At 29.6% G+C, this 24,354-nt stretch overlaps 5 protein-coding genes and 1 pseudogene across 11 annotated transcripts; 3 read left to right on the top strand and 3 right to left on the bottom strand.

Annotated features, from left to right (window-relative positions):
• Nucleotides 1-251: 251 nt before the first annotated feature.
• On the bottom strand, nucleotides 252-2,786 carry LOC132916848 (uncharacterized). Of its 3 annotated transcripts, none has more exons than XM_060977222.1 (4): nucleotides 2,655-2,786; nucleotides 784-2,498; nucleotides 572-601; nucleotides 252-483 (listed from the first exon to the last, which is right to left on the bottom strand). In XM_060977222.1, the coding sequence occupies exons 1-4, from the start codon at nucleotides 2,764-2,766 to the stop codon at nucleotides 388-390; spliced, it is 1,953 nt and encodes a 650-aa protein (XP_060833205.1). In that variant the 5' UTR covers nucleotides 2,767-2,786; the 3' UTR covers nucleotides 252-387. The 3 variants fall into 3 exon arrangements, with proteins under 3 accessions (XP_060833205.1, XP_060833207.1, XP_060833208.1); XM_060977225.1 differs by having other exon boundaries at nucleotides 380-483; nucleotides 536-601; XM_060977224.1 differs by lacking the exon at nucleotides 572-601.
• A 166-nt stretch (nucleotides 2,787-2,952) lies between these two features.
• LOC132916850 (uncharacterized) lies at nucleotides 2,953-6,560 on the top strand (annotated as a pseudogene).
• A 3,410-nt stretch (nucleotides 6,561-9,970) lies between these two features.
• On the bottom strand, nucleotides 9,971-13,846 carry LOC132916849 (uncharacterized). 2 transcript variants are annotated; one of them, XM_060977227.1, is made up of 6 exons: nucleotides 13,677-13,846; nucleotides 12,292-12,630; nucleotides 11,969-12,207; nucleotides 11,694-11,888; nucleotides 11,278-11,553; nucleotides 9,971-11,198 (listed from the first exon to the last, which is right to left on the bottom strand). In XM_060977227.1, the coding sequence occupies exons 2-6, from the start codon at nucleotides 12,437-12,439 to the stop codon at nucleotides 10,509-10,511; spliced, it is 1,548 nt and encodes a 515-aa protein (XP_060833210.1). In that variant the 5' UTR covers nucleotides 12,440-12,630; nucleotides 13,677-13,846; the 3' UTR covers nucleotides 9,971-10,508. The 2 variants fall into 2 exon arrangements, with proteins under 2 accessions (XP_060833210.1, XP_060833209.1); XM_060977226.1 differs by having other exon boundaries at nucleotides 11,969-12,210; nucleotides 13,677-13,844.
• Nucleotides 13,847-14,872: 1,026 nt separating this feature from the next.
• Nucleotides 14,873-17,944, top strand: LOC132916845 (islet cell autoantigen 1-like protein). The gene is made up of 6 exons (XM_060977218.1): nucleotides 14,873-15,137; nucleotides 15,355-15,623; nucleotides 15,723-16,065; nucleotides 16,177-16,452; nucleotides 16,521-17,130; nucleotides 17,219-17,944. The coding sequence occupies exons 1-6, from the start codon at nucleotides 15,127-15,129 to the stop codon at nucleotides 17,333-17,335; spliced, it is 1,626 nt and encodes a 541-aa protein (XP_060833201.1). The 5' UTR covers nucleotides 14,873-15,126; the 3' UTR covers nucleotides 17,336-17,944.
• An 81-nt stretch (nucleotides 17,945-18,025) lies between these two features.
• Nucleotides 18,026-21,615, bottom strand: LOC132916844 (armadillo repeat-containing protein 8-like). Of its 4 annotated transcripts, none has more exons than XM_060977217.1 (8): nucleotides 21,296-21,612; nucleotides 21,103-21,176; nucleotides 20,439-20,889; nucleotides 19,869-20,363; nucleotides 19,466-19,757; nucleotides 18,679-19,202; nucleotides 18,315-18,481; nucleotides 18,026-18,144 (listed from the first exon to the last, which is right to left on the bottom strand). In XM_060977217.1, the coding sequence occupies exons 1-8, from the start codon at nucleotides 21,320-21,322 to the stop codon at nucleotides 18,108-18,110; spliced, it is 2,067 nt and encodes a 688-aa protein (XP_060833200.1). In that variant the 5' UTR covers nucleotides 21,323-21,612; the 3' UTR covers nucleotides 18,026-18,107. The 4 variants fall into 4 exon arrangements, with proteins under 4 accessions (XP_060833200.1, XP_060833199.1, XP_060833198.1 ...); XM_060977216.1 differs by having other exon boundaries at nucleotides 19,466-19,784; nucleotides 21,296-21,499; XM_060977215.1 differs by having other exon boundaries at nucleotides 18,026-18,481; nucleotides 21,296-21,615.
• Nucleotides 21,616-22,484: 869 nt separating this feature from the next.
• On the top strand, nucleotides 22,485-24,349 carry LOC132916839 (DNA polymerase delta subunit 3-like). The gene is made up of 2 exons (XM_060977206.1): nucleotides 22,485-22,835; nucleotides 22,964-24,349. Exons 1-2 carry the CDS (start codon nucleotides 22,767-22,769, stop codon nucleotides 24,200-24,202), a joined length of 1,308 nt encoding a protein of 435 aa, XP_060833189.1. The 5' UTR covers nucleotides 22,485-22,766; the 3' UTR covers nucleotides 24,203-24,349.
• The last annotated feature ends 5 nt before the right edge of the window (nucleotides 24,350-24,354 follow it).

The raw sequence follows: 24,354 nt of genomic DNA, 5'->3' as shown, positions 1-24,354 counted from the left end.
GTCCATGTGCGCAGATGATTGCTTGATCAATGTACGTATTTTTTTCACCATTTCAAGTTTATCACTGTTAACCGTATATTTTTTGTTTCATTTACCGCATACGAAATTGTATATATAGCGTATATTATAAACATAATAGTAAATTTAATAAAAAGTTATATATCTTTAAGGTAACTCTTCTTATATATTTTAAAATAGTAAAATTCTTTGAACTTGTGCCTTTCCCAGTACATGGTTTTATGTTCTCTATGTATTTTGCAAAATATACTTTATTGAAAGGTATCATCAAACGTACACGTTATATATAGTATGCGAAAAAAATAATCCGTTAAAAGATAGAGAGTTTGTAATTACAAGTGATAGAAATATTCCTGCTAGATCGGTAATCTAATGATGATTGTGATGTCTGTATCCTCTATTGTCATTTCTCAGGTATTCCATCCAGTTGATCCACTTATAATAGTCCTCGTAATCGCTGGGATCCTGTGACAGACGAACATGTTCACAATATTCACAGTATTCAAATTACACATACCTAGTTTTGGTAATTATTATTTTGAAAGACAGGCACCTGCATATTAGGCAATACAGGCATTTGTATCTGGAAACAAATGAAGTTATGATGTTGCATAAGATATCTTGTCAACCCATCATTTGTTTTACAATGATACAAATTGTTGTTAACTATCATATTCAACTTTCATTATATACAATATAGAATACAAATATATAAATTCAAAAAGATATTTAATTTGAAACTTTTGTTTCGATTTAAATGCTTACATATAACTTGATTCTTCCACCTTGGTGTTCAGATGTAGATCCTCCACCTGCCTGTACAGACTCTATAGAACCAGCTGGCAAACTCTGATATCCCTGATGCATTTGCATCTTAACTGAACGTGCTTGTTGTTTTTGACTGCTTCCCTCATTCAGAAAAGATTCAGCACTACTGACAATTTCGCGCTTTATACCTCCTGCATCTTCAGGATAAGAAATCCAAACTGAGCCAGGACCTTTTGGTAGTGATCGAGCCATCTGTAGCCCGAATTTACTATAACTCGGGTTGTATGCAAGAGGCACTCCATAATCTAATGTATCTATTTTATGTTTAATAGCATCCAATAGACTCATGTTAGTGGGCAAACCACTAGGAGAAGAAAGAATGTCATTAGTCATTGGATAATTGGCATTAAATGCTCCTCCGGGAGCACCTGTGGATGCCATTCTTGCTTTTGTTATATTTTGGACTGCCAAAGTAATATTCTTCTGTAAGTCAGTTAACATATCAAATACTTGACTCAAAACACCCATCTTTTGCTGAAAAGAAAACATTCCATCCATAGTTGGTTTTGTCCATAGACCAGGACTAAAAGGTTTAAATGGTTTCTTTGATGATAGTGATGTTGCAGACTTTTCATAAGAAATCAAATCATTCATTGTTGCAACCATGTTGCTTTTTAAATCACCCAATTCAGATAATATGTTACTAACAATCGAATCTTTAGCGGCGTTGATCGATGAGAGGTCTTCAATGGATCTTGCTATTTTTACTTGTGCATGACTTCCATCAGATATAATAGATCTCACCAAATCGTTTTTAAAATTTACACTATCGCCATCGCTAGTTAGTGCAGTTTTATTCAGTTTTAAAGTGTCAAACAATTTATCCAGGAACTCTGATACTTTATCATTGTACTCTGTTGGATTAGGGATTACAGATGATGGTAACCAAAAGTCAGGTGGTACAATGGTACTTTTCGTTGTTGGAACTTCGATCGGACTTGGTGCTGGAGTAGAAGTAACAGTATTTTTAAACAAATTATCCAAAAAGGTAGTTTTCTTTTCTATAAACATAGATGGATCCACTACAGGTCCAAAAGGTCCAAACACTCCTGGTAAATATTGTTTTGGTGCTGTTGGACCTCCCATCTTTTTAAGCAGTACATTCATATCTTCTTCTGGTTCTTCAGAAATTGGAGCAAGAGTGGGATATGGAGGTGAAGGTCCCAAATCTTTTGTTTCTGGCTTACCACTACCCATAATCGAATGAAGTTTTGTTACAGTAGACTCATCTATGCTTCTTTTTCTGCGGGAAATCTCATCCTTCATACTATAATCAGGTATAGTATTTAAGCTTGAAAATGGAGGCATAGGCCCAAACTTAGAAGCCATAGGACCAAAAGGTTTCGAACCGAAAGGCCCAAAAATTCCACGTTTGTACTGGCCAGCTTCATCATCCACATTACTTTTACTGAATAATGGTGTTTTGTCAACAGTATTGTACAAAGATGGACTTACTGTATATGGCATAAATGGTTTGAAGCTCATAGGATAAGCAGGTCCTAAGCCACCAAACAAGTTGCTCAGCATATCTGTCTTCTTCGAAATCATCATTTTAGGATCAACAAATTTTGGGAAGGAGGAAGATTTCGGCATATAAGGTACTGTTATGGTGTCCATTCCTGTTACTGGTAGTCCAAGAGCTCTTGCATAAGCTAGAAGAATATTTTTTATATAAGGAAGAGTATATAAAATATATACATACATACTTTGTACATTTATGTGAAATATTAAAACCTCTACCCGAAAATTTTAATTTTAGCATCATTTTATTAAAATTATGTTTTAAAAAATTAAGTGTTTTATATTACCAGATTTTGAAGCATAGCTTGCCCATGATGCTGCTCCTGAAGGGCCTTTAAAAGATGCTCTAGTTAATACTATCAAATAAGAGAAAAGTACTAGATCTTTTGGGAGAATCATCTTACACCAACTTATTGAACTCTGTGTTGTTACCACTTTTATAGCAGCAGTCAAATAATAATAGTTGCAAAGCTCTTAAGCTTATTAGCATAGGAATAATATTCTCATTAAAATAATCCATAGCATACAGGAGGTGCACTTGTGTTTTATAATTAGCCAATACAATTTCTTCATGCTACTTGGGAAAGTAATTTCCTTCATACTTGTGCCATTATATTTCTGTAAATATTTTAATTACTCTGCTTAAACATTATCTTTTACAAGAAATACATTTATATTTATTCATTTCATTGTTTTAGTTCATTGTTATACTCTATTTTTTATCTTTTTATTTTTATTATCTATAAATCAGAAATTCAGCATGTATCATTTTTCATTTACTGAATATAAGAACAGAACACCTTCCCGCTTCGAATTGTAATCCGATTTCAATCGACTTGCAAACGAACTTGCGAGAAACGTGTTATTCATTTGTCGACAATAATATATCAAAGCAGCTGTTTTCATTATTTGGTAATTACCAATTGATTGTATTAATATTGAAGAAAGCTGTCACTTTATAGAAAGACGTTTATGTCGAAATGGAGATAAAAAGCTCTTCTAATAGTAAGTAACAATGTTATTTGATGTATAATAATAATATTTATAACAGTAGTAATAAATATATTTTATATGTAATCCTATAATAGCAATGGCATAAAATAAACCGAAAACCCATTAAGATTTGTGAAACAACTACCTGAAAAAGGTTCATTCTTTGTTTTAGCAATTACAGAAAATAGGAATGCCATGATAAATATTACTTCCACATTTGAAAATTATCCATGGACTGCTTTACAGCAAAGTTCAAAAGGCACGAATATTATTAAAGCAATAAATCAATTGCTAAGTATGTACCATCCTAATGATGGTATAATTGCATATGAACGTGTATTAAGAGCTTTACTTATATTATCTGAAAATTTGGATACCGATTTACAACAACAAATAATTTCTATAGTACCGTTACCAAAAGGTGTCTCAAATGATAAAATAAGAAATCTAATATTCAAAATTACTGAATTAATTAAAACACCTAATAACAAGTCATTGTGTCAAAAGTATGACTTTTATTAAATTAATTTTTATTATTTTTTTATAATATTTAATCACAAATTTATCTTTTAGAATTACCATGACAACTGAAGAATCTAATACAGAAATATTAGATGAAGACTCAGAAATTCATCTAAACCAAAATATTTTACTTGACACATCTCAAAATCTTGAATTACATGAAAAATTTGTATCTTCAGTACCTGATGTGTTCAAAGGTTTTCCTCCTAATGAAATTTCAACAATTCATAATCATGTGAATTATATGTATGATACATTGAACTACAATATTCCATATATAAAATCTCACGTTAATAGCAAACAAAATTTTTCATTAAATACTAATGAACAAGAAGAATCATTAAAACTTCAGTCAACATTGAAATGGTTCCATACTCCTCACCTTTTGTATAAAACTAATCTTTATCAAAATTCTGCATCTGGTTACCAACAAAGATTTTTTAAATCAATGGATGATAAATACTTCCAGTTGTCCATTGATAGATTCAATAACTGGAATCAATGCAATATAGCTAACGTGCCTTATCCATTCCATCAGGTTTGTAACAATTAATTTATTAAAAATATTGTTAATTTAACTATCCTGGAATAGAGATTGTAAAAATGATATTACAGGATACTACATGTTTAAAAGAATTATATAAAAATGACATAATTTCAAATAAACAGAATAAGAATGAGATCTTCAATTTGAAAATAACATATGATAATAGATTTGTAGAATCAGAAACAAATTGTGAAATTTTAGATAATAGTGATGTAAATAAAAACTTCAAAAAGTATAGTAATTTGAACAAAAATAAAATTTTTAACATGGAAGTTCAAGAACATTTTAAACAAGAATTAAAGAATGAACAAGCAATTCAACAAGATATATATAAAATGGATGTTGTATATAGTGAAGAAGAAAGAAAAGATACAATAATAAACATACAGGTAAAGGAAATTTTTACTTATAGCAATTATTTAAATAATTTATAACAATTCTTGTAAAAGATGACACTACAAGCATTAGAAGAAGAGAATTTAATGGTACATAAGAAACTTAAAACAAGCTTGCAGAACTTTTTAAAACGAGTAGAACAGGAGACTTTAATCAGTAATAAAACTCTTTATATTCATCAATCATTAACATATTTCAATTCAATGTATACAAATATTAAAAGCATTTCTTCTTTCATAATGCAGAATTTCCAACATTGCCTAGGACCAAACCTTTGTATATGGTTCCTCCTACATCCAAACATTGCAAGTTTGTAGATCAAAGAAACCTGGAAAAAAATAATCAATTAAATATTTCGAGTAATAACACAAATAATTCTAAAAATATTAATACACTAGAGGATACAACAAAATTCATTGAAAAGAAATGCTTGGAAACATTTCATATTTATCCAAAACCAACTCAGTTAAAAATGCTTCATAAGAGCTTAAATGCTGTAGTTAGTAAAACACAAACAATAGAATGTGAGAAAAAGGACTACATAGAAAATTTACTATACAAGTACCATATAGTTGTTGTGTAAATTTAATATCTTCCATGATCAACAAACTTATTTAACAAAATTATTTATACACAGATCTGCAGTGAAGCAAACAAAATCAAAAAGCTTGAATACTTTACAACAAACTGCATCTATTACAGAGTTGGTTACATTTAAAAAACAGTACTATGATACTTTACTCAATATTCAGAAAGCCAAGAGTTTGTTATAATTGTTATAATCTTTTTAATATTTTTTATAAGCATATGAGATTATATGTATGTATATATTTATTATTTCTTAGTGGCAGTGGCAAATTCCTTGGCAATATCATCTGTAGAAAATTTCACAAAATATGATCCATATTATTCCAATCATTCCTATCAGGAGCAGCAATTATTACAACGTGGACCATTAATTGTTAATCCACAATTTGCAGTACATACTATGACACAGTCAAAATTATCAAATATACATAACACTCCATATGCTTGGATGAAATACAACAGTTGGAAACATCCAACCATGAAACAATTAAGACTTCCACAGCAGGTAAGATATAATTAAATATTGAATGCTATATATTCGAATATATAAATATCCCTAATTATTTATTTAATTGCTTTATTCATTTTATCTTCTTCTAGTTCCCATTTCAAGTTTCAAGGAATAAAGAGTAAGTTTTCTAATCATATATATCTTCTACTACAATCTTATCTTCCGTTCCTTTTTCTATACTTTTTTTAATTAAATGCTATATTTTCTTATTTTTTCATTCTTATGTTGGAAAGGAATTCTGTACTACATTATGTAAAGACAATGGATATTCAATGTTATGCACAAGATAAAAGTAAACGAATGAAGCAAAGTGTACAACGTAAAAAGTTAGAAGACATAGTTGGGAAATTGAAAGAGATAGAAAACAGCAATATGAATAATTAAAAAATTATTACTGACCTCTATAAGGTTCTTAGTTCTTGAAAATATGTTGATTTATAAACTCTTTGCATATATATCGAGACAAATAATTATAGAAAATAGTCACAGCATTGCAGCATATATGCAAATATTTCATAAAGTTATATGTACTAAAGGAAAGTTCCTTAAAGAATACAAATGATATAATAAAACATTGATGGAGACTGTTGATTTAAGAGAATACATATCAAATAAAGTTTTTCATTCTTTCATTTATCTCGCACCAGTCTCAATAATTAATGGAACATTGATACTTTTACTTGTGCACACGTATTTATATACATATATATATATATATATATATATATATACATGCATATACATACACATACTCTTTCATTTTTTTGGCACTGGCAAAAGATAATAATTGAGTATTAGATTATTAATCGCGAATATTTTTAATAATTTCGTTTGTATTTCGGACGATTCCGTGACAGTTTTCTTTCTTCAATTATTGTTGCATGTTGTGTTGTTGACGTCAATCGAGCCTTAATACTTACAACATAATAACTAATAAATGTACATATATTCTTTAGTATTAACATAGAACAAAATTGCTGCTAATTACTAACATTTCGTAGTATATTTTATAATTAACATATAATATACGCACTTATGACTTTTGTATAGTCTACAGTATAGACTCCATACTACACAACAGTCAGTCATTTCATTATCTCTAAATGTACAAAATAACTTTTAAAAGAATAAACGGTAATAATAACTTAGGTGTTATATCGTTCATTCGATCATTAATCGTTATTGTCCAGAACAATCGCAATGAAGTATGACAAATTACCAATAGGTCAATATATAATGTAACTCTTGGTAATTTACTCAATCACATATATCAACTCACAATAATATTTCCTTGTTTCAGAAAACATTTTACCTTCACAATGAGTCTATAATAGAAATATTATTATATACCCATATTTATCGTTAACAATATTGACAGCATCATCCTAATGGAAATAGATTTTCATACAAATGATGCTTTCAATACTTGATATTAATATCTATTTATGAATCGAAATACATCCAAAGGATCTACAGCAATTGATTTTTTTGGTTGTAAGGACTTTTACATTTTATTTTTGGTAATATCCAATGAATCAAAGTTAGGCCAAAGATCTCTTGTGTCATGTAGTTCATGTATCTCTTTTGGATTGTCATTATTTAATATTATAGTTGTTGAAAACAAAATAATGTGTATAAGCAAATCTTATTAAACTGTTCCATTTCAAATATTGTTTAAATGCAATATAACTCAATAAATCTATTCTAATTTCCTACATTACATTATAATCCTATAAATATTTAATTGAAAGTATCATTTTATAAATGAATAAGATATCAAATTGAAAATATATTTTAATCTTATTAAAGCTATATAGTGTTTGGAAAAGTGACTAATATGAAACTTCAATAATAATTATTGTATATTTCAAGTTAAATAATAAACCATTCATGGAATTAAATCATATATGCAAAAAATAAAACAATAGCAGTTGTCTAGCTCTAGACAATCTTTTGTGCGTACAGTGTGTGCTATTGTTCAACAGAATTTAATTAAATTCAGTGGTAAAAATAACGCGAATTTCAGATCAGATAATTGTCATGCTACTTTTTAATGCAAATACCTCTCTGGATTTTAAATTGATTTCATAATAAAATAAAAAAATATTAATAAATACCTAAAAGAAACATTATATAAATATATCATAATACAAGAAATAAAAACTTGTGATACCAAGATTAAAAGGAAGAATAAGTAGTAGAAGAAAGTTTTAGACAATTTATACGAATTTTAATAACTGGTTCCATAATTAATCAAAGAATTATTTTTCAATCAATGTCATTTATAAAATGTAAAGAAAGGGTATGTTTATCAGAAAACTAACAATCTTGTTACAATGGTGGAATAGATTTGCACTTTGTTTAAACAGTAATATTTAGTTACTTCTTTACTTTCTAGAATAAATTGCAATGGGTTGAAGTTCAAACCTAATGTTAATCTTTGTTATTTGTGCCATAATCTGAAGCGTTTTCGATTGAAGTTCATACAGAAATACATTAAACGTTGTAGATTCACATACTAAATATAAGTCTAACAATTCATTTATTGAGGTATTGCAAATCGTAGCGAGGTAAAGCCTCTGATACTAAGTTATTGAAAATTAACAAAGTTATTCGACATACATGACACTCAAAGAGCGTTATATTTCTTCTGGCAGTGTCCGTACATTTTTTTTTAATTATTTTACTTAAACTTTTAAGCTAAATATCTTGCACCATGTAACATTTCCACCCAACATTTTTATCATGAAATCTATCCATATTTTTTTAAACACTTTATCAGTACACCAGTAATGTACCATGTATAAGAAAAATTACATTTATTTCTTCGTTGTGTTCAAGAAAACCAAATTACAACATCATCAATATTTTGACACAACGAAGCTACCATAATATATACTATTCTCTTTTTTTCTTTATGATCCTATATGAACACGCATTTTTCCTTATGCTAATCAATTAATTAGATAACTGACGCGTTATACACGCCAACATATAATTAGATGCTTGATCCAGATGTATATATTCTAATATTGTATCAAAAGACAAAGTAGCTGTCACTTATGATTCTAGTCGAAATTAATTACTTCTTTGTGTTTATGTGATTATAATAATCTTAATCAAGTGAAACAAAACAGAGGTCCCAATATAATCGATTCTATGTACCACTTGTTGTATGGTAAAAAGAGATTTCAAGGACCAAACGGTCAAGAAACACAATCTTCTGATAATTTTCAAGATGAATTGTACCTCTAATACGATATGTATGTACTAAAAATTAGTTTGCTCTTTAATTTGATGAATCAGTAGAGACGAGGTTGTACAAGAGTACTGGACTAGAAATGGTTTGAGATTTTCATTAAAGTAAATAAGTAATGCAATACCATTACTGATCATTATATTCCCTTCTTGCAAATAGTGCTTATACCTTTTACAAAAATAGAGATGGACTTTTTCTAAGTTACCAGACTACATAATTGTATAAAACTCAATCGTTTACGTATAAAATACTAATAAAAAACTAGATTTCATTATGGTATAATTACAGAAAATAACTTGTGTTTATCAATTCTCGTCTAAATTTGTGAAACACATTTCTACGTCCATCTCCGTGCAACAAGAATATCGTTTTGAACAATAATCGAAGTAGTATAATTTAAACACGTTCCATGCATACTAATTCCCTGTATAATTCACTTATAACAAGAAATGCTAACCTGATATTAGTTTTTCAATCTTAATATAAACACTTGTTGCCTGCTTAAAAAACAATTTTCATAAATTTACAGTTGTAATAAAACAGAAAATTAATACATTTACCTGATTATTAACTATTGAGTATGCATGGAAACAAAATATATTGACATTAAAGTACAACAAAATAATAAATAAATAAATATTTTAATCTTTAATTACTAATGTAAGTTATACTTACAAATAATCCCGTTAATACTTAGGTTTATTATTTGATATATAATTGGAATGAAATGACATTATCTGTATGTCAAAGACGGGCAGTCTGGTTGTATAATGCAAAATGTCAAAAATCGACAACTAAAAAGAAATTATTTTCTTGGCAGCATAATATACAAGGCAACAATAATTTTATATAGGATTCTTAAATGTTTGGACATAAGACATTATTCCATGGTCTTGATTGCAATATAGAGTTTTTCTGGAATTTATCTATACCTGCATAAGTAACTGATTAACAACTTAATTCCAAACTTAATCTCATTTTATGCACAGAGGAGAAAAATATAGACTTAAAAGATGATAACAAAGACATTATGGTCACTGTGCACTACTTTAACATTAAAGTGACTTTTACATATGTAAGTTTAAACACATTCAATTTAGACAAATTCGTTTAGAAACAATATAAATATTTCATTGGTAAGACAATAAAATATTTTCGTTCTTTTTTATCCTTTCCTTAATACAAACAGTGAAAGAAGGTTCAATATGATATTACGAAACTATCGTTTCAAGGGAAACTTCTGTATTACATAGCTGTTCCCAAAAGTCATTCACTGCAATGAGTCCAACATTTTCTAACACATGTATACGCGTTTTTAAATTCAATCAGGCAAAGCTGTAAGGATCAATAGTTTTGCTAGAACAAGGTTGGACGTCATCAGGTGGTGGATGCCATTGTCCAGTCCACATGGCAGTACGATCCATAGCTATTTCTGCTGCTTTCTCCATATTGTTGCTAGATGTACATTCCATTTCCCAGTGGAAACCATTTTGAGTCACTTGCATTGAACTAGATTCATCTATGCCACAATAGTCCTGTGCTTTATTGTTCACTGGCATTTGTAAAGTTTTATTTCTAATTTGCATAGAACCACTGCCTCTATGTTCAGCACCAGGCCAAGGTCGGGATTGTTCCACCGACTGTAGAGGTAATTTCCGCGGCACCCGTCTAGATTTATTATCCTCCAGAATATGACCACTATTGGTTTTGGTACTTATTAGATTTCCATCGCCTGAACTACTATCACCATCTCTTCTTCGTCTTCTCCTTCTCCTTTCAATATCGACATCACTTCTTTGAATATCTTCATTAGTTTCTTGGGTATGTAAGAAGTGTTCCCTTGCAGAAGCCCAGTGATCTTTTCTTTTGGCATCTTGCTTGTATTTTGTATGATTATCATTGCCGTGATGGCCATTATTTGTGTTTGTATCACTGTCTATATTTTGTTTCCTCGACTGTTGATTTTTGACAGTCCATGAAGCAGGCCTCTTAGGGCTCCGCTCTTTGAGAGTAACCTAAAAAGATAAAAATTAGAATTATTGACAATAGTTTAAATATAGTTATAAAATAATGATAAGAAATAAAATTACTTACTCCTGAAGAGGAAGAATTGTCAACAGGCTTATAAAGTTGTGTTGGTGTATGATTGCGACTATCTGAACTCCTACAACTTGATCCACTGCGACCATGTATCCATGAAAGTAAGAAGGCTAAAATAGCACATGACAGTCCAAGCGCTGCCGCGGCAGACAACTGAGACCGAGTACGTTTTGGCACCCAGCCACCACTGTGATATTCCCATATAGAGCATGCTAATAATGCACTACTCAAGGCATAAGATAAGCCTATACCAGTGAATATCCAAGCATTCTATAAGAGGTGGATTCTATCAGATATATCAGTGTCAAAATATTAAATCACTAATAAATATACATATAAAAATTTATATTTTTAATCATGATGGTAACATTAACTAAAAATAGAATATTGATAAATCATTGACTACTTACCAATTTCGCCCAATTGAAAGGAAAAACATATATAACATGCGAAATATCAAGGAAGAGGAGCAATGCAGTGACCAAAAAACAGAAAACTGCTACAAAGATCATGAAACGCAGCCGCCCGATTAAAGGCAACATAAATAAGCTGACCTTGGCAGTGCCGGAGCTGCATAATGTTGCCAAACACGCTGCAGATGATATCTATATGTAAACAATTTAAGGTAACTTATTGTTTTAGGAATAAATAAATGAAATAATAATCTAAATGCTATAGTACTTACAAGTAGTAAAAGTCTAATAACACCAATAGCAGTTTTAAGATGCCCCTGTATGTCACAATAAAGTACCAAGTGACTTGCTCTTGGCCAAGCCAAAGCATTTGAGGAAGAGCCATGGTGATCACCATAGCCATAGTGACCATGATAATTAGCATGTGAGTCCCATGAATGGACTGTTGAATGGACCCCTGGTGAATCCAGCTCCAAAGGTTGGGAGCTAATTTGCCCCCCTGTTCTACTGCCTGCTATTAATATAATATCAAATAATATATATGTTGATACTCTATTCTTTCTAAATATTTGCAGTTTACAAATTATTTTCTTACCAATATCAAAGTCCTGAATGTCCTCAGGTCTAGAATATGCAGAGGCTGGTAGTTCCAGGTCACGAATCTCTTCTAAGAGAAGTACTTCTATCTCGTCGGCTGCATACAAGTCCGAAACCGAGTGAAGATGATGCCGAGTCTCGCTCATTACTTAGGCACGCTCGAGTGTTTACTCCTTCCTGCCTGCCGACGATCTTTCCTATTTGATCCACTATTAACCACCATTCGTTACTCATTGAATTAAGCAACTGCTTTATACGTTTGCCAGCCATTGTCTACGCATACTGTGTGCCATCTCTTTTCTGCACGCAATACCATCCCTTGGCCTTCAGGCCACACCTATGGAAATTAATTAACATTGCACAACAACAACGAGATACCAAGTATTAACAGTAAATATTCATTATTTAACAATCCAATGACTATGTGGATGGGGAGACAAAACTTTGAAATAAAAGAAATAAACACAATTGTAAATAAATCTAATTTATTCCATATATGAAAACATAATAACAAAGCAATAAATAAAAACGTATGAATTAAGAACTAATATAATCAATATAATTTTAATACATCAATCCAATTCAATGATAGATAACAAAAGATCTATTTTAATATAGCGCTAATTTTACATTAAAACTTAAAAATATAAAAAATATAAATTACCACTTATAATTATATATTTAAATAATAACTTATACAATAACAATGCAATATATACAGTGGCTACAAAAACTATTTGCACACCATTATATTTACTATAACATTTACATACTAATTAACTAAATCCAAATATGACTACAAAAATTTCATACAATGAAAATGAAATGTAAAACCTAATAGAAAGATACTTTTCATTGAAAAATACAACTACGTACATGCAAAAACTTTTGACAGCCACTGTATTTTTAAACATTCAAGTTTGTTTCATAATAGGTTGGAACTTCCTATCCTTTTATTATTAATATACATCATATTCCACATATTTCGAATATACTTAATATTATTTACATTACTATCTTAAAACATAAATGCATACATAAATGAAAAATCAAAATTAACATATTATCTATATTATAAATAAAATACGTTTTAACTGATTGTGTGTAAATTACTATTTTTTCAATTCGTAAAGTTACAGTATAAAAACGCGGTAGACATAAGAGAAAAATTTTTTAACCTGCCTTTTATGATATTCATCGTATTTAACGTCAAATGTTTGAAATATGTATAAAAATACCTGGATTTCATGGTTAGTTGTTTTTATAAAAAAGTATCTATTAATTTCAAATCCACATGTGGTTGCATGTGACATCTCATCAGAATGTACCAAGTATGATGATCATCGACATTGTAAATTCGACGATAAAAATGTGAAAACGTACCTCAATTTTGTTCACGGTGAACCGACACAGAGATCACATTTTTCCGAAATTTTTCATAATAAATTCGGTAACTGTCTGAAGAATAGCCGCCATTGCCTTTTTGCTGTTTTTACTCATAATCTATGCTCGTCACGACGACCTAGAAATAGCAGATGGAACAACTTGACCCTTTTTAACATTCTCTGCCTAATAAAAGAAAAAAATAAAAATAGGACAAATACATAAATTATTTGCACACGAATAAATACAAATTTTTTTCTATTATAATTATTCATTTAAGTTATGAATTTAAGAAATAATATGTAAATTGTTATATTTTGCATAACTATATTATTTGTATAACTTATTAGTTAACTTTTTAGTTACGTGTTATTTGTATATCTTATTAGTTACATCTTGTTAACTAATAAAAAGAAAAATAGGCCAAATACATAAATTATTCGCCCATAACGATACAAAACTTTTTTCTATTACATTTATTTATTCAAATTATAGAATTAAGGAATGATATATAAGTTATGATTATAAAATTCGAAAATTTAATTTACTTCGCGCGTTTTTGTAGAATATATCAAATTTATAAAAAATATAATAATTAAAAAATTGCATTTTCTAAAAATATGTTAGTATAATAAGATAAATCATTTATGAAAATGGTAATATATTAAAAAAATAATTTCAGCTTTGTTTTAATACAATATACATATATGATCAATACAATATTATTTATTGTAATTCTTTAAATTATATTTAAAATAGTTATAATTTAATACCATGATTTGTCTGAATGAGAGGAATGTATTTATTCAATAAAATACTCGTAATTGTGTGAAAAATATTGTAAGTCAAATCCTTTCTTGGCTGTAAAAGCACAATAAAGAAATAATATAATGATTTGTCTTAGAAATTAATAAAGTTTCTAAAATTTGATATTTTGTTAATAATATTTGTAATAGCATATATTTTGAATAAATTATTTTTGAAAAATCTATCTAATTAGTTCTATAGCAAATAATTGTTTCTTTATTTAATGAAACTAATACTTTTTTCTTTTATTACAAGTTCGTAAAATAATAAACAAATTATTTATTGTTAATGTGTTTTTAAGAAATTTTGTTTTCATTGGTAATGCGCCTTGTTATGTCGCATCCATTAAAATCTCACTTTAAGCAGTTCTTAGGTGGACAATTAACTATAGTAAACTGTATATTATATGTCAACTCGGTCTGTCAGGTTGACAGGAAAGAGTGTGTTTGCTTTTTTATCAGTATTAAAGTACAAACACCTATTTTAATTAATTGAAAAAAAGAGCATTTTCTAATCATATGTGTTAAAGAAGTATGATATTTATAAAGTAATTTGTTATTTTAAATCATACGTAGAAATCATTTGTATCTTTTTAGTTGTAAGCGTTAATCATATTTCGTATTTTTAACCATCGTCTTGCATTATGAACACATAGTAAGTGTTTTGATATTAATTTTTATAGAATTGTTGTCGTTTAACCAATTTTACATTAAGCAAAATATCATTTATCATATACGTAATATAGAATATCATTCACGTAACTGATAAGATATCTAACCACGTATTTAAAATAATATTATGTTTATTTTATATTTATTTATTATCCATTGTAATGTTTTCTGTAATAATATATATCTGGCATAATTTTTAGTAACAGAAACGGACCAGGTATATCAGGAAATACTTTTGATCGTTGGGTACAGATGACCAATATGCACGACGATTCTACTATCACAAAAATGCAACATCAGTTTTGGGTTACGAAACAAGCTTTATCACGAAAGTTAGGTAAAAAGGAAGATGAGTGTATAGTAGCATCCGATGCAGAATTGGATGCAAAATTAGAACTGTTTCGTAGCATTCAGGAATCTTGTTCTTATTTACAAAGAATTATTGACAAATATCAGGAGCGATTGTGCAGTAAGTTATTACTATTTAAGTCTTTATAAAATAGGATTAGCTAAGGTAAAGAAAAATTTAAAAATAATAAAAATGACTGTACCATTAAATGTTATATAGATCTTGCACAAGAAGAAAATGCAATGGGACGGTTCCTTAAAGATGCTGGTAAACAAGATAAAACTAGAGCTGGCAAGATGATGACAGCAGTTGGAAAATCTTTATCATATTCTGGTCAACAAAGACTTGCATTAAGAGCACCATTAGGACGATTGTATCAGGAAGTAGAAACATTTAGACAAAGAGCTATTGAAGACACACTGCAAAAGGTCCAAGCAATGGAAAAAGCTCGTACAGAGTACAGAGCTGCTCTGTCATGGATGAAAAATATTTCTCAAGAATTAGATCCTGATACATCAAAACAATTAGAAAGATTTCGTAAAGTTCAAACATGTGTAAGACAGTATGTATTGTAATTATCGTTAACATTATCATTATCATCTTATTATCGTTAACATCTAAATTCTATATACATTTAGATAGCTTTGAATTTATAATTTCTTTATTCATACAGAGGTAAAATAGCCTTTGATAATCTGGCTTTAGATTGCCTTCAAAAGGTAGATCTATTAGCAGCAGCAAGATGTAATATGTTTAGTCATGCTTTAGTTTTATATCAGAGTACACTTCTAAATTTTACTGAAAAATCTGCACAAGCATATTCTACAATAGCAAGCAGTTTTAAAGGCTATCAACGATATGATTTTATGGTAGTGAGAGAACTAGCTGAACCCTCAAGTAAATTAGCTCAAGAAACTGGAGGTGACGATGATCTCGACGAAAAAGAGAAGTAAGTTATAAATTTTAAAAAGTGTTAATAACAGAATTGTTAGATAAAATATATTTTTTCTATCGTAGGTTATCAATTTTTGACATGGATTATCATGACAGTGTTGAAGAAGCTGAAGAAGTAAAACCAGCTAAACAAAATACAATTGAAATTGATAAACAAGATGAAAAATTATTGGATATTGATTATGAGACGAAAGACATTAAAGGATTGGAAGGATTAGACATGAATTCCAGTTCCTCGAATAATGAAATTACTTCACAGTCTACTTCTAATGTAGAACATAAAGAGAATCTCGATCAACTTTTTGAAAATTTAATTCTAAATAACGCCACTCATAGTAATATGCAAGAAGGAAATCAATCTGAACTTGATAGAAAGTTTGGTGAACAAAGTTTAACGATGGATATATTTGACAAATCTGATACAAATCTTAATCTGGCTGATTTCTCTTCTTTAGAAGAACAAAATTCAAGAGAGCAATCTTTACAGTTCCTCACATCCGAAAATATGGTACTTTTGAATGACATTCTCACTGATAAACAGAATGCTGATAACGAGTGGGATGCGATATCGCATGATACATTTTTGCCACCGAATATATTGAAACAAAGTTTGGGTGATGCAGCGCTTGGCATTGGACAGAAGAGCATGCCTACTATCAACATGGGTGACAAGGTAAGTAAAAACTAAATTTGTTTTTACCAAAATCAAATTAAAAATATCTGAAACACTATTATTAAATTTTTCCTATATTTTTTCTTAGAAAAAAAATAAGACTGGCAAAAAAGGTAATTCCTGGTTGGATTTATTTGCTGAACTGGACCCTTTGGCTAACAATCCCATGGAAAATCTTTCTGATGACAGTAATGCATCTGCTTAATTTTGTAAAGTATTTAAAACTATATTATCATGACATATGATTAGTTGCAATTTATAGCAACAGTCAGAAGAGATATTTTTATTTTCTCCAAATAGGATAATGCTACGAGTATTATCTATTTCTTACATTTGCACTGATATTTCATACTTATTAGTTGAATTTTAACATTCCAGATCCTTTAGATTTAATGAAAATAGCAAGATGATCGTAAGAATCAAAAATACTTAAATTTTCGTAAATAACTTTTCAAGCTCCATACCAAAGATTTAAAATCGATGATAGTTTATAAGAAATACTAGTCATATACTTCTTTTAAGTACATTAAAAATATTTTTTTCGTGATAATAAATAATTATCAACATTCCTAATCATGTTTATAGCAAAATATGTTTAATCTGAAGTGTATCATATGGATACTTGTATATAATTTGTTGACATTCCACAATGTAAAACTTTGCAATCAATTACTTTTGATATTATCATTGTATCAAACAATTCATATTTTAAAAATGTATGATACAATTATTATATTGTTTCTTTTTTAATATACTGAAATATTGCTTATTGTTTTCTTTTTTTAAATAAAATAAATACAACATAAACAGATTACATCGTCAGGGATATTGTTTTTGTATCTTTTCTATATAAATATAAAATGCTTATGCATCAACGAAATACAGAATCACAGTGTTAACACCAAAATATAATTGTATTTCGTGTATAAAAGAACTCTAAATCAAAATCTAACTTTCATCAATAACACATCTGGAATTTAGGCATCATAAAATTGTGCCATAGCCGTTCTGACCCTGAAATGAAACGAATGTATATTAAAAATCAGAAATATTTGAGAGAAAATATTTTTATATTAATTATACTAATATTTAGTATCTTACTGAATTATTATAATTTACAAGGATATTCAAAGATCATTTTCAGACACAAATAGAAAGGAAGGTTTAAAGATTGTTTGACATACTTATCGAACAATTGAAGATCCTTGCTATGACGTAATTGTTGCAAAATACGATAAAAGCCCAGTTCTTTTAAACGTGCTTGCCGTTGTGCAGCACCAGGTTCTTCCCTCCAGACTAGGTTGCACACACAAAAAACTGCGGCAATTTGCAGTTTTACATTGCTATGCATCTAGATTCATAACATAAATGTTAGAAATTTCTGCTAGAACTTCAATAACATATTACTGAAGCATAAATTATATAAGAATCATAAAATAACACGGGGAGATATTTGTTGTATTATTCAAATAAATTAAAAGAAGGCGATAAATAAAGAGTGAAATATTAAAGAAAGAAAAACAAAAAAGCAAAATATTTTTTACAAACCATATAATCCATAAGTTTTTTAAGCACATCTTCATTAGCCATAATATGATCCTTTGCTCGATTTCCATCAGCTACATTCGCTAAAATACAGAGAGCCTGCTCCTTTACATCTGCTGGATGCCTTGGGTCTTCTAAAACTAATATAACAGCTTGCATAACGTGAGCAGCGTGTTCTCCCATTATACGATCTATGTGTGCTTTTGTAGAGAGCAAGTTTCGTAATAAACCTAATGTTTTCATTAAAACTGGTATATCTTGATCTGCCAGAAGACAAAAGATTTGATCTGTTCCCAAACATTGTAAAATTTGTAATTTTACTTGCTGTTCAGCTTGGAAAGCCACGTTCATCAATGCCCAAATTCCATTCAATCGCAATGCCGGTGTACATCGTTTTGTAAGTGAGCACAATAATTCTATTCCTCCAGATTCAAGAATTGGTTCTTTGCTTGGACTAAATTCCAACAATAAGTTACATAAAGTACTCGAGGCAACAGTTAATAAATCAACTTCACTTTCGCCTCTACCTACATAATACAATTATACTAATTAATAATAATAGATACTAATAGCATGATCTAATTTTGAAAAATTTTCGTTTTAGACTTATACAACTGGTATTACAAAAAATATGCAAGAATATCTTCAATGTTCTTCAGTAATATTGTACGACTTCATTGAATGAGTTATGTATAATTAAAACATTTTAAAGGAAATGTGTCGTAATTTTGTATAAATCATACTATTTTAATAATAATCCATTAAGTCTAAAAATATCATTATATCTTACCTTCCAATCCCTTATCTGCACCATGTAACAATTGCATAAGGGGCCTCCAAACAGCATGATCTTGAAACGTTGTTCGGAGTTGCTGAACGCTTCTAGAAAGAGAATGAAGACATCTAACTGCTGCTAAACGTACGTGAGAACCTCCTGGATCCTGAAGTCCTGCCACTACTTGTTCCATAAGACTTTCTGTTTCGATGATACGTTTCCTAATATCTTCATCATTAGCACCAAGGGATGCAAATGCCCTGAATGCAGCTTGTCGCATATCTTGTGTTAATGTTGCATCCTGTAGCTGCGCCATTGCAAGTACAATCTTGCACTTGTACAATTTATTAACATGAAATATTAACAATAGTAAACATACAAAATAGATATGTAAATCTATAATGTATAATATACTTACATGTGGATGACATCGTAATAATTCTGCAAGAGTAGGAATTAAATGATTACTAATGGAAGCTAGACGTTGCAATTCAGTATTAACTTCAGTAAGGAAAGCCAAAGTTTCAGCCGCTGCTACTCTTTCACGAGGCGGATGATCTCGATGGCAAAGTCGTACCAAACAAGGTAAAGCACGGTATATAATTCTAGGATCTTTGTGTACTAGAACTCCAGTTCTATGCATATATGTAACACATCTTGCAGCTTCAAGTTGAATTAACGAGCTTTTCTCACGGCCCATTAATTGTCCTAATGCTACAGGTACAAGCCTACCCTGTGGTGTGTTACTGGTAGTTGCCGATGCAACCGTAACACATACCCCATAATTCTTATAACACATATTTGCCAAGCATGCTAGAGCTGATGATTGAACATCAGGTAATGGAGAATCCAACTGCATTGCTAATGTTTCTACCGCACCTCCTTTGGCTAAAGCACTTTGCTCTTCTGTTGTCTAACAAGAAATTATTTAAAATATAATTTTAAGGATTACATAGCAAAGTTAGATTTGATTTTGTCATTTCTGTACCTTGCATGCTGTTGTTAAAATTGTTGCTACACAAATTTGACAAGTGACTGATTGATTTGCTAATGATACCAATCTTGGCACTAGTGCAGGATCCTGGTATATTGAATGAACCGGTGCTGATGGATGTTGAAATACTGTTCTCAAACAACGTAAGCATGCCTCGTTTAATAAATCTGTTATTTTTGGTTTTCCTTCTAATGGCGTTTCTGTGATAGGTGTAGATAATATAACCTGAAAAAGCAACGGCACTACACCAAGATCTATAAGTGCCAGCACATGTTGATCAGTTCCTTTAGCTAAAGAACCCAAAGTCACTGCAGCCTCTAGCCTTATATTATCTCCAATTCTGTCTGATGTATCTCCAAGAAGTTGCAATAAACGAGGTACTACACCTTGTGCTATTACAGATCCTTTTTGTCTATTACTTCCAATTACAGAATTTTTTAGGCATCTAGAAACAAAAAAAAAACAGATCAATTATAGTTAACATATATGTTTGATTAAATGAACATTGACAAAGTAATGGTAGAAAGTAAGAAAAACTATAAGATTGTTTTAATAATATTACCTTTTTAACGTTTCTTTACATCATATGTTATAATTATTTTAATAAATAATGACCTTTAATAAACAAGTTTAGAGGTTAAGTACAATTTGTACTCACATAATAGCTTCTAAGCATTTTTGAGGATCCAACGAGTATAATTCATCGATGTAACTTCTCGAACTCTCAACATCCTGTGATACAATTGAGAAGTCATTTAATTTTCAAACTTTTCGAACGGTTGTACGAAAAATGATATCTTTCAAAGCAGAAGAAAACCGGTAACTTGTTTCACCTTTACGAATTCACTCACCATGAATGGTTGCATCACCGAGACCATAATTCTTTTCTCTCGGTTTTACATAAAGATATTACAAATGTTCACTCAAAATAATTCTGCAGTATATAGTCAACTACCACAAGGAATAGTTAATTTAACAATTGACTTTGTTTGTTATGTGAACACTCACTGTTTCATTTAGCAAAACTCGCGTTCCGAGATAATTCCCATTAAAACAGTGTTGGCATTGTCACATAATTATCACTAGACTATGAATACTTATACAAATTCATATTTTTATAAATATAATTTAAAAAATGAAACTTAGATATACATAATTTTCCATATTATCTGCATTTTTAAATTTCTCATAGATGTTACGTTTTCATTTTGGGGTTTTAGGACAGAGGTACGTAGGTTGGTACCAACCTCACATAGAGCACTGAACAACTCTGTGGAAGTGCGCGAAGATTCAAAAAGAATTTGCTCTTTTTATAAACGATCGTTTATTCCAATTTGTACTTTTTAATTACAATAGCAAGAAGTTAGCACTCGAGAGTCAAAATTTTAATTGATTAAAAACTCACATTTTTCACTTTTGATCTTCGATTCCTGCCCAGGTCCAGGATCCCCTCCCCTAGGTTTTGTTTTCCTGAGTAAGTGGAGGTGGGAGCATTGGCTCTCACAGAAGACTGTACCTACATGTGCGGCGATAAGGGAATGGATATGGTATGGTATGGTATAAGAAAATGGTATAAAAGAGAAGGAAATAGTATAAAAGAGAAACAGTAAACTTCCTAAAAAAGTTTACACAGCCGTCAAAGATAAGATGTAGAAAAATCATATCGAGAAATTCGACTCTTAATTTATGCGGCACATAATAGATAATCTAAGGTTACAGCTTAAGTTCTAGGAAAGTCTACACGAAATTTGCCGGGGTAAAATACCAAGAAATTACATTAAAAAATTCGAGCTATTAATTTGACACTATAATAAATAATTTAAAGCCAGTTCACAAAAAACTGTTTGTCTTCTAAGCCATTTCCTTTCCTTATCCAGCTGCTTTCGGTGAATAATTAGACAATGTACAATTTTCGATCTACGTATATAATCGGTCAGTTTAAATTTCGTTCATAGCTTATGCCGAATATTTCCAGATACAATCATTGAAACCAACTTCACGCAATTATACTAAGAGCAAATTCAAGCGACAGCGTAACAATGCATAAAAATCAGCAATTTAATTATCGCGTTATAATATTTAACAAAATTTAATCTTTTAAATTTTTCTATATGAATAAAAATTATTAATAAATTAAGCTTAATTATTTAAAAATATTGGATTAGAAATTTAGAATTTATTATAAAAATATAGAGACTTTTGTATAATTGGTCATTTTGAAGCATGTAAGGGATTTCGCATATTTATTAAGAAATATACATAACATTAAATTGTCTAATTGTTATAAAAGTATTTTTTGTCAATTAAAAGCTTTTATTAAATATGTTTGCGGAATCTCTGCTCGAATATTTAGAAACTGTAACAGAATATATATTTGATAATGATAAACTGGTGAGTATTCTTTAAAATTTCTCGATTTCTCAGAATACAACTTTCAAATTTACGCTATACTAATTGCTTACAATATTATTTTATAAAAATGACTTTTAAATTGTTTTAAATGCATAAACTGACTATAGGTAACCTATAAATGGTTAAGCAAAGAACTGGAAGTTCACGTCAATATAGCAAAACAAATTCTATGGGAATTTTGGCAAAGATACAAAAAGGAGAAAGATTTTAATTGCACCTTTTTGTTAATCGGAGTTTTGCATGATGGTGGTATGCGAGTTGAAATTGTCAGAGAAAAAGATCTATTAACAGCAAAAGAAAAATATAGTAAAATTATTTCCGAGCATATTTATAGCCTTCAAAAGGTACTTCCTGAGATACAACTGCTTGGGTTAACTGAAAATGGAGATATTAAATTCAGTGCCATTAAATGCATCCCGAACAATGATCGTAATGATGAAGAGATACATATGTTCCGTTGGGGTACTATGTCAAGAGAAGTTGAATCTATTCCTCAAGAAAAGACACAATCCATATCTGAACCAATCAAAGAAAAAAAGATATTAAGCCCAGAAGAGAAGCAAATTACTAAAAAGAAAAATGCTGACAGAAAAGGATTTGATAATTTGTTTGGGAAAGTCAATAGTAAACAAAAAAGTCCACCTGTATCGTCTAATACAGAAACAATGGAAGTGGATGCTTCTAGTCACACAAAAGAAATATTTAAAAATATTGATGCTGGAAAAAAGAAAAATGTAAAAAAGGGAGAATTAAGTGGATTTTTTCAAACAAATAAGAATCATACGAAGACTACAGATTTTTCAGATAAAAATAAAAGTTCAAATTCTTCAGATAAAGACAACAGCACAAATTCTTTATCAGAAAAAATTGTAGAAGAGAAAGTTATTCCAAAAAGTAATTCTAAACAAAAGCAGAATGTAAGAGGGAAAAAACGTAATCATAGCAAAGACACCAAGAATACTGTTAATAAGAGAAAACGTATTACAATTCAGAGTGATTCTAGTGGTTCAGAATCTTCTGATAAGGAACAAGGATCAGAACTAGATTTACCATCTTCGCCTGAAAATCCTCCTGCTTTTGTAAAGAAATGTTCTGTTTCTCCACCACAAGTCAAACTTGAAAATGGAAAACGTAAGGTTTTAAAAACAGTAGATAAAACATTTGAAGAAGATGGTTTTCTTGTCACAAAAAAAGTACATGTTTATGAAAGTTGTTCTGAAGAAGAACCAGAAATTGTAGAAGTAAAAAATCAAAAGAAGATAGTGGCACCTGAATCACATTCAGAAATCAAAGGAAAGAAAAACACTAAACAAACTACTTTGATGAATTTCTTTAAAAAGTCATAGTATACTTTATTATATCATATTGCATGTTTTATAATTATTATACTTAGAATACTTACTTTAGGATATTAGGATACTTACTAGAGTACAATAATATATTATGATTCTGTTATGATATACAGAATACAAATAAAATTTTATATTTTATAATTAAT

This window comes from Bombus pascuorum, chromosome 2 (genome assembly GCF_905332965.1).
Source record: "Bombus pascuorum chromosome 2, iyBomPasc1.1, whole genome shotgun sequence".
Lineage (NCBI taxonomy): Eukaryota > Metazoa > Arthropoda > Insecta > Hymenoptera > Apidae > Bombus > Bombus pascuorum.
This window is presented reverse-complemented; position numbering and strand designations above follow the sequence as displayed.

Bases quoted from the DNA above. Each gene is read 5' to 3' on its own strand.
- LOC132916848 (XM_060977222.1), bottom strand. From the start codon at position 2,766: ATGATTCTCCCAAAAGATCTAGTACTTTTCTCTTATTTGATAGTATTA. The intron at 2,499-2,654 runs GTAATATAAAAC...ATATTCTTCTAG, and splicing joins AAGCTATGCTTCAAAATCTG to CTTATGCAAGAGCTCTTGGA. The intron at 602-783 runs GTAAGCATTTAA...ATTTGTTTCCAG, and splicing joins GTGGAAGAATCAAGTTATAT to ATACAAATGCCTGTATTGCC.
- LOC132916849 (XM_060977226.1), bottom strand. From the start codon at position 12,439: ATGAGCGAGACTCGGCATCATCTTCACTCGGTTTCGGACTTGTATGCA. The intron at 11,889-11,968 runs GTAAGTACTATA...GTTTACATATAG, and splicing joins TTATTAGACTTTTACTACTT to ATATCATCTGCAGCGTGTTT. The intron at 11,554-11,693 runs GTAAGTAGTCAA...CACCTCTTATAG, and splicing joins CTTTCAATTGGGCGAAATTG to AATGCTTGGATATTCACTGG.
- LOC132916845 (XM_060977218.1), top strand. The intron at 16,066-16,176 runs GTATGTATTGTA...TTATTCATACAG, and splicing joins GTTCAAACATGTGTAAGACA to AGGTAAAATAGCCTTTGATA. The intron at 16,453-16,520 runs GTAAGTTATAAA...TTTCTATCGTAG, and splicing joins GATCTCGACGAAAAAGAGAA to GTTATCAATTTTTGACATGG.
- LOC132916844 (XM_060977214.1), bottom strand. From the start codon at position 21,322: ATGGTCTCGGTGATGCAACCATTCATG. The intron at 20,890-21,102 runs GTGAGTACAAAT...TTTTGTTTCTAG, and splicing joins AAATGCTTAGAAGCTATTAT to ATGCCTAAAAAATTCTGTAA. The intron at 19,785-19,868 runs GTAAGTATATTA...AAATTGTACAAG, and splicing joins TATTACGATGTCATCCACAT to TGCAAGATTGTACTTGCAAT.
- LOC132916839 (XM_060977206.1), top strand. From the start codon at position 22,767: ATGTTTGCGGAATCTCTGCTCGAATATTTAGAAACTGTAACAGAATAT. The intron at 22,836-22,963 runs GTGAGTATTCTT...AACTGACTATAG, and splicing joins TATTTGATAATGATAAACTG to GTAACCTATAAATGGTTAAG.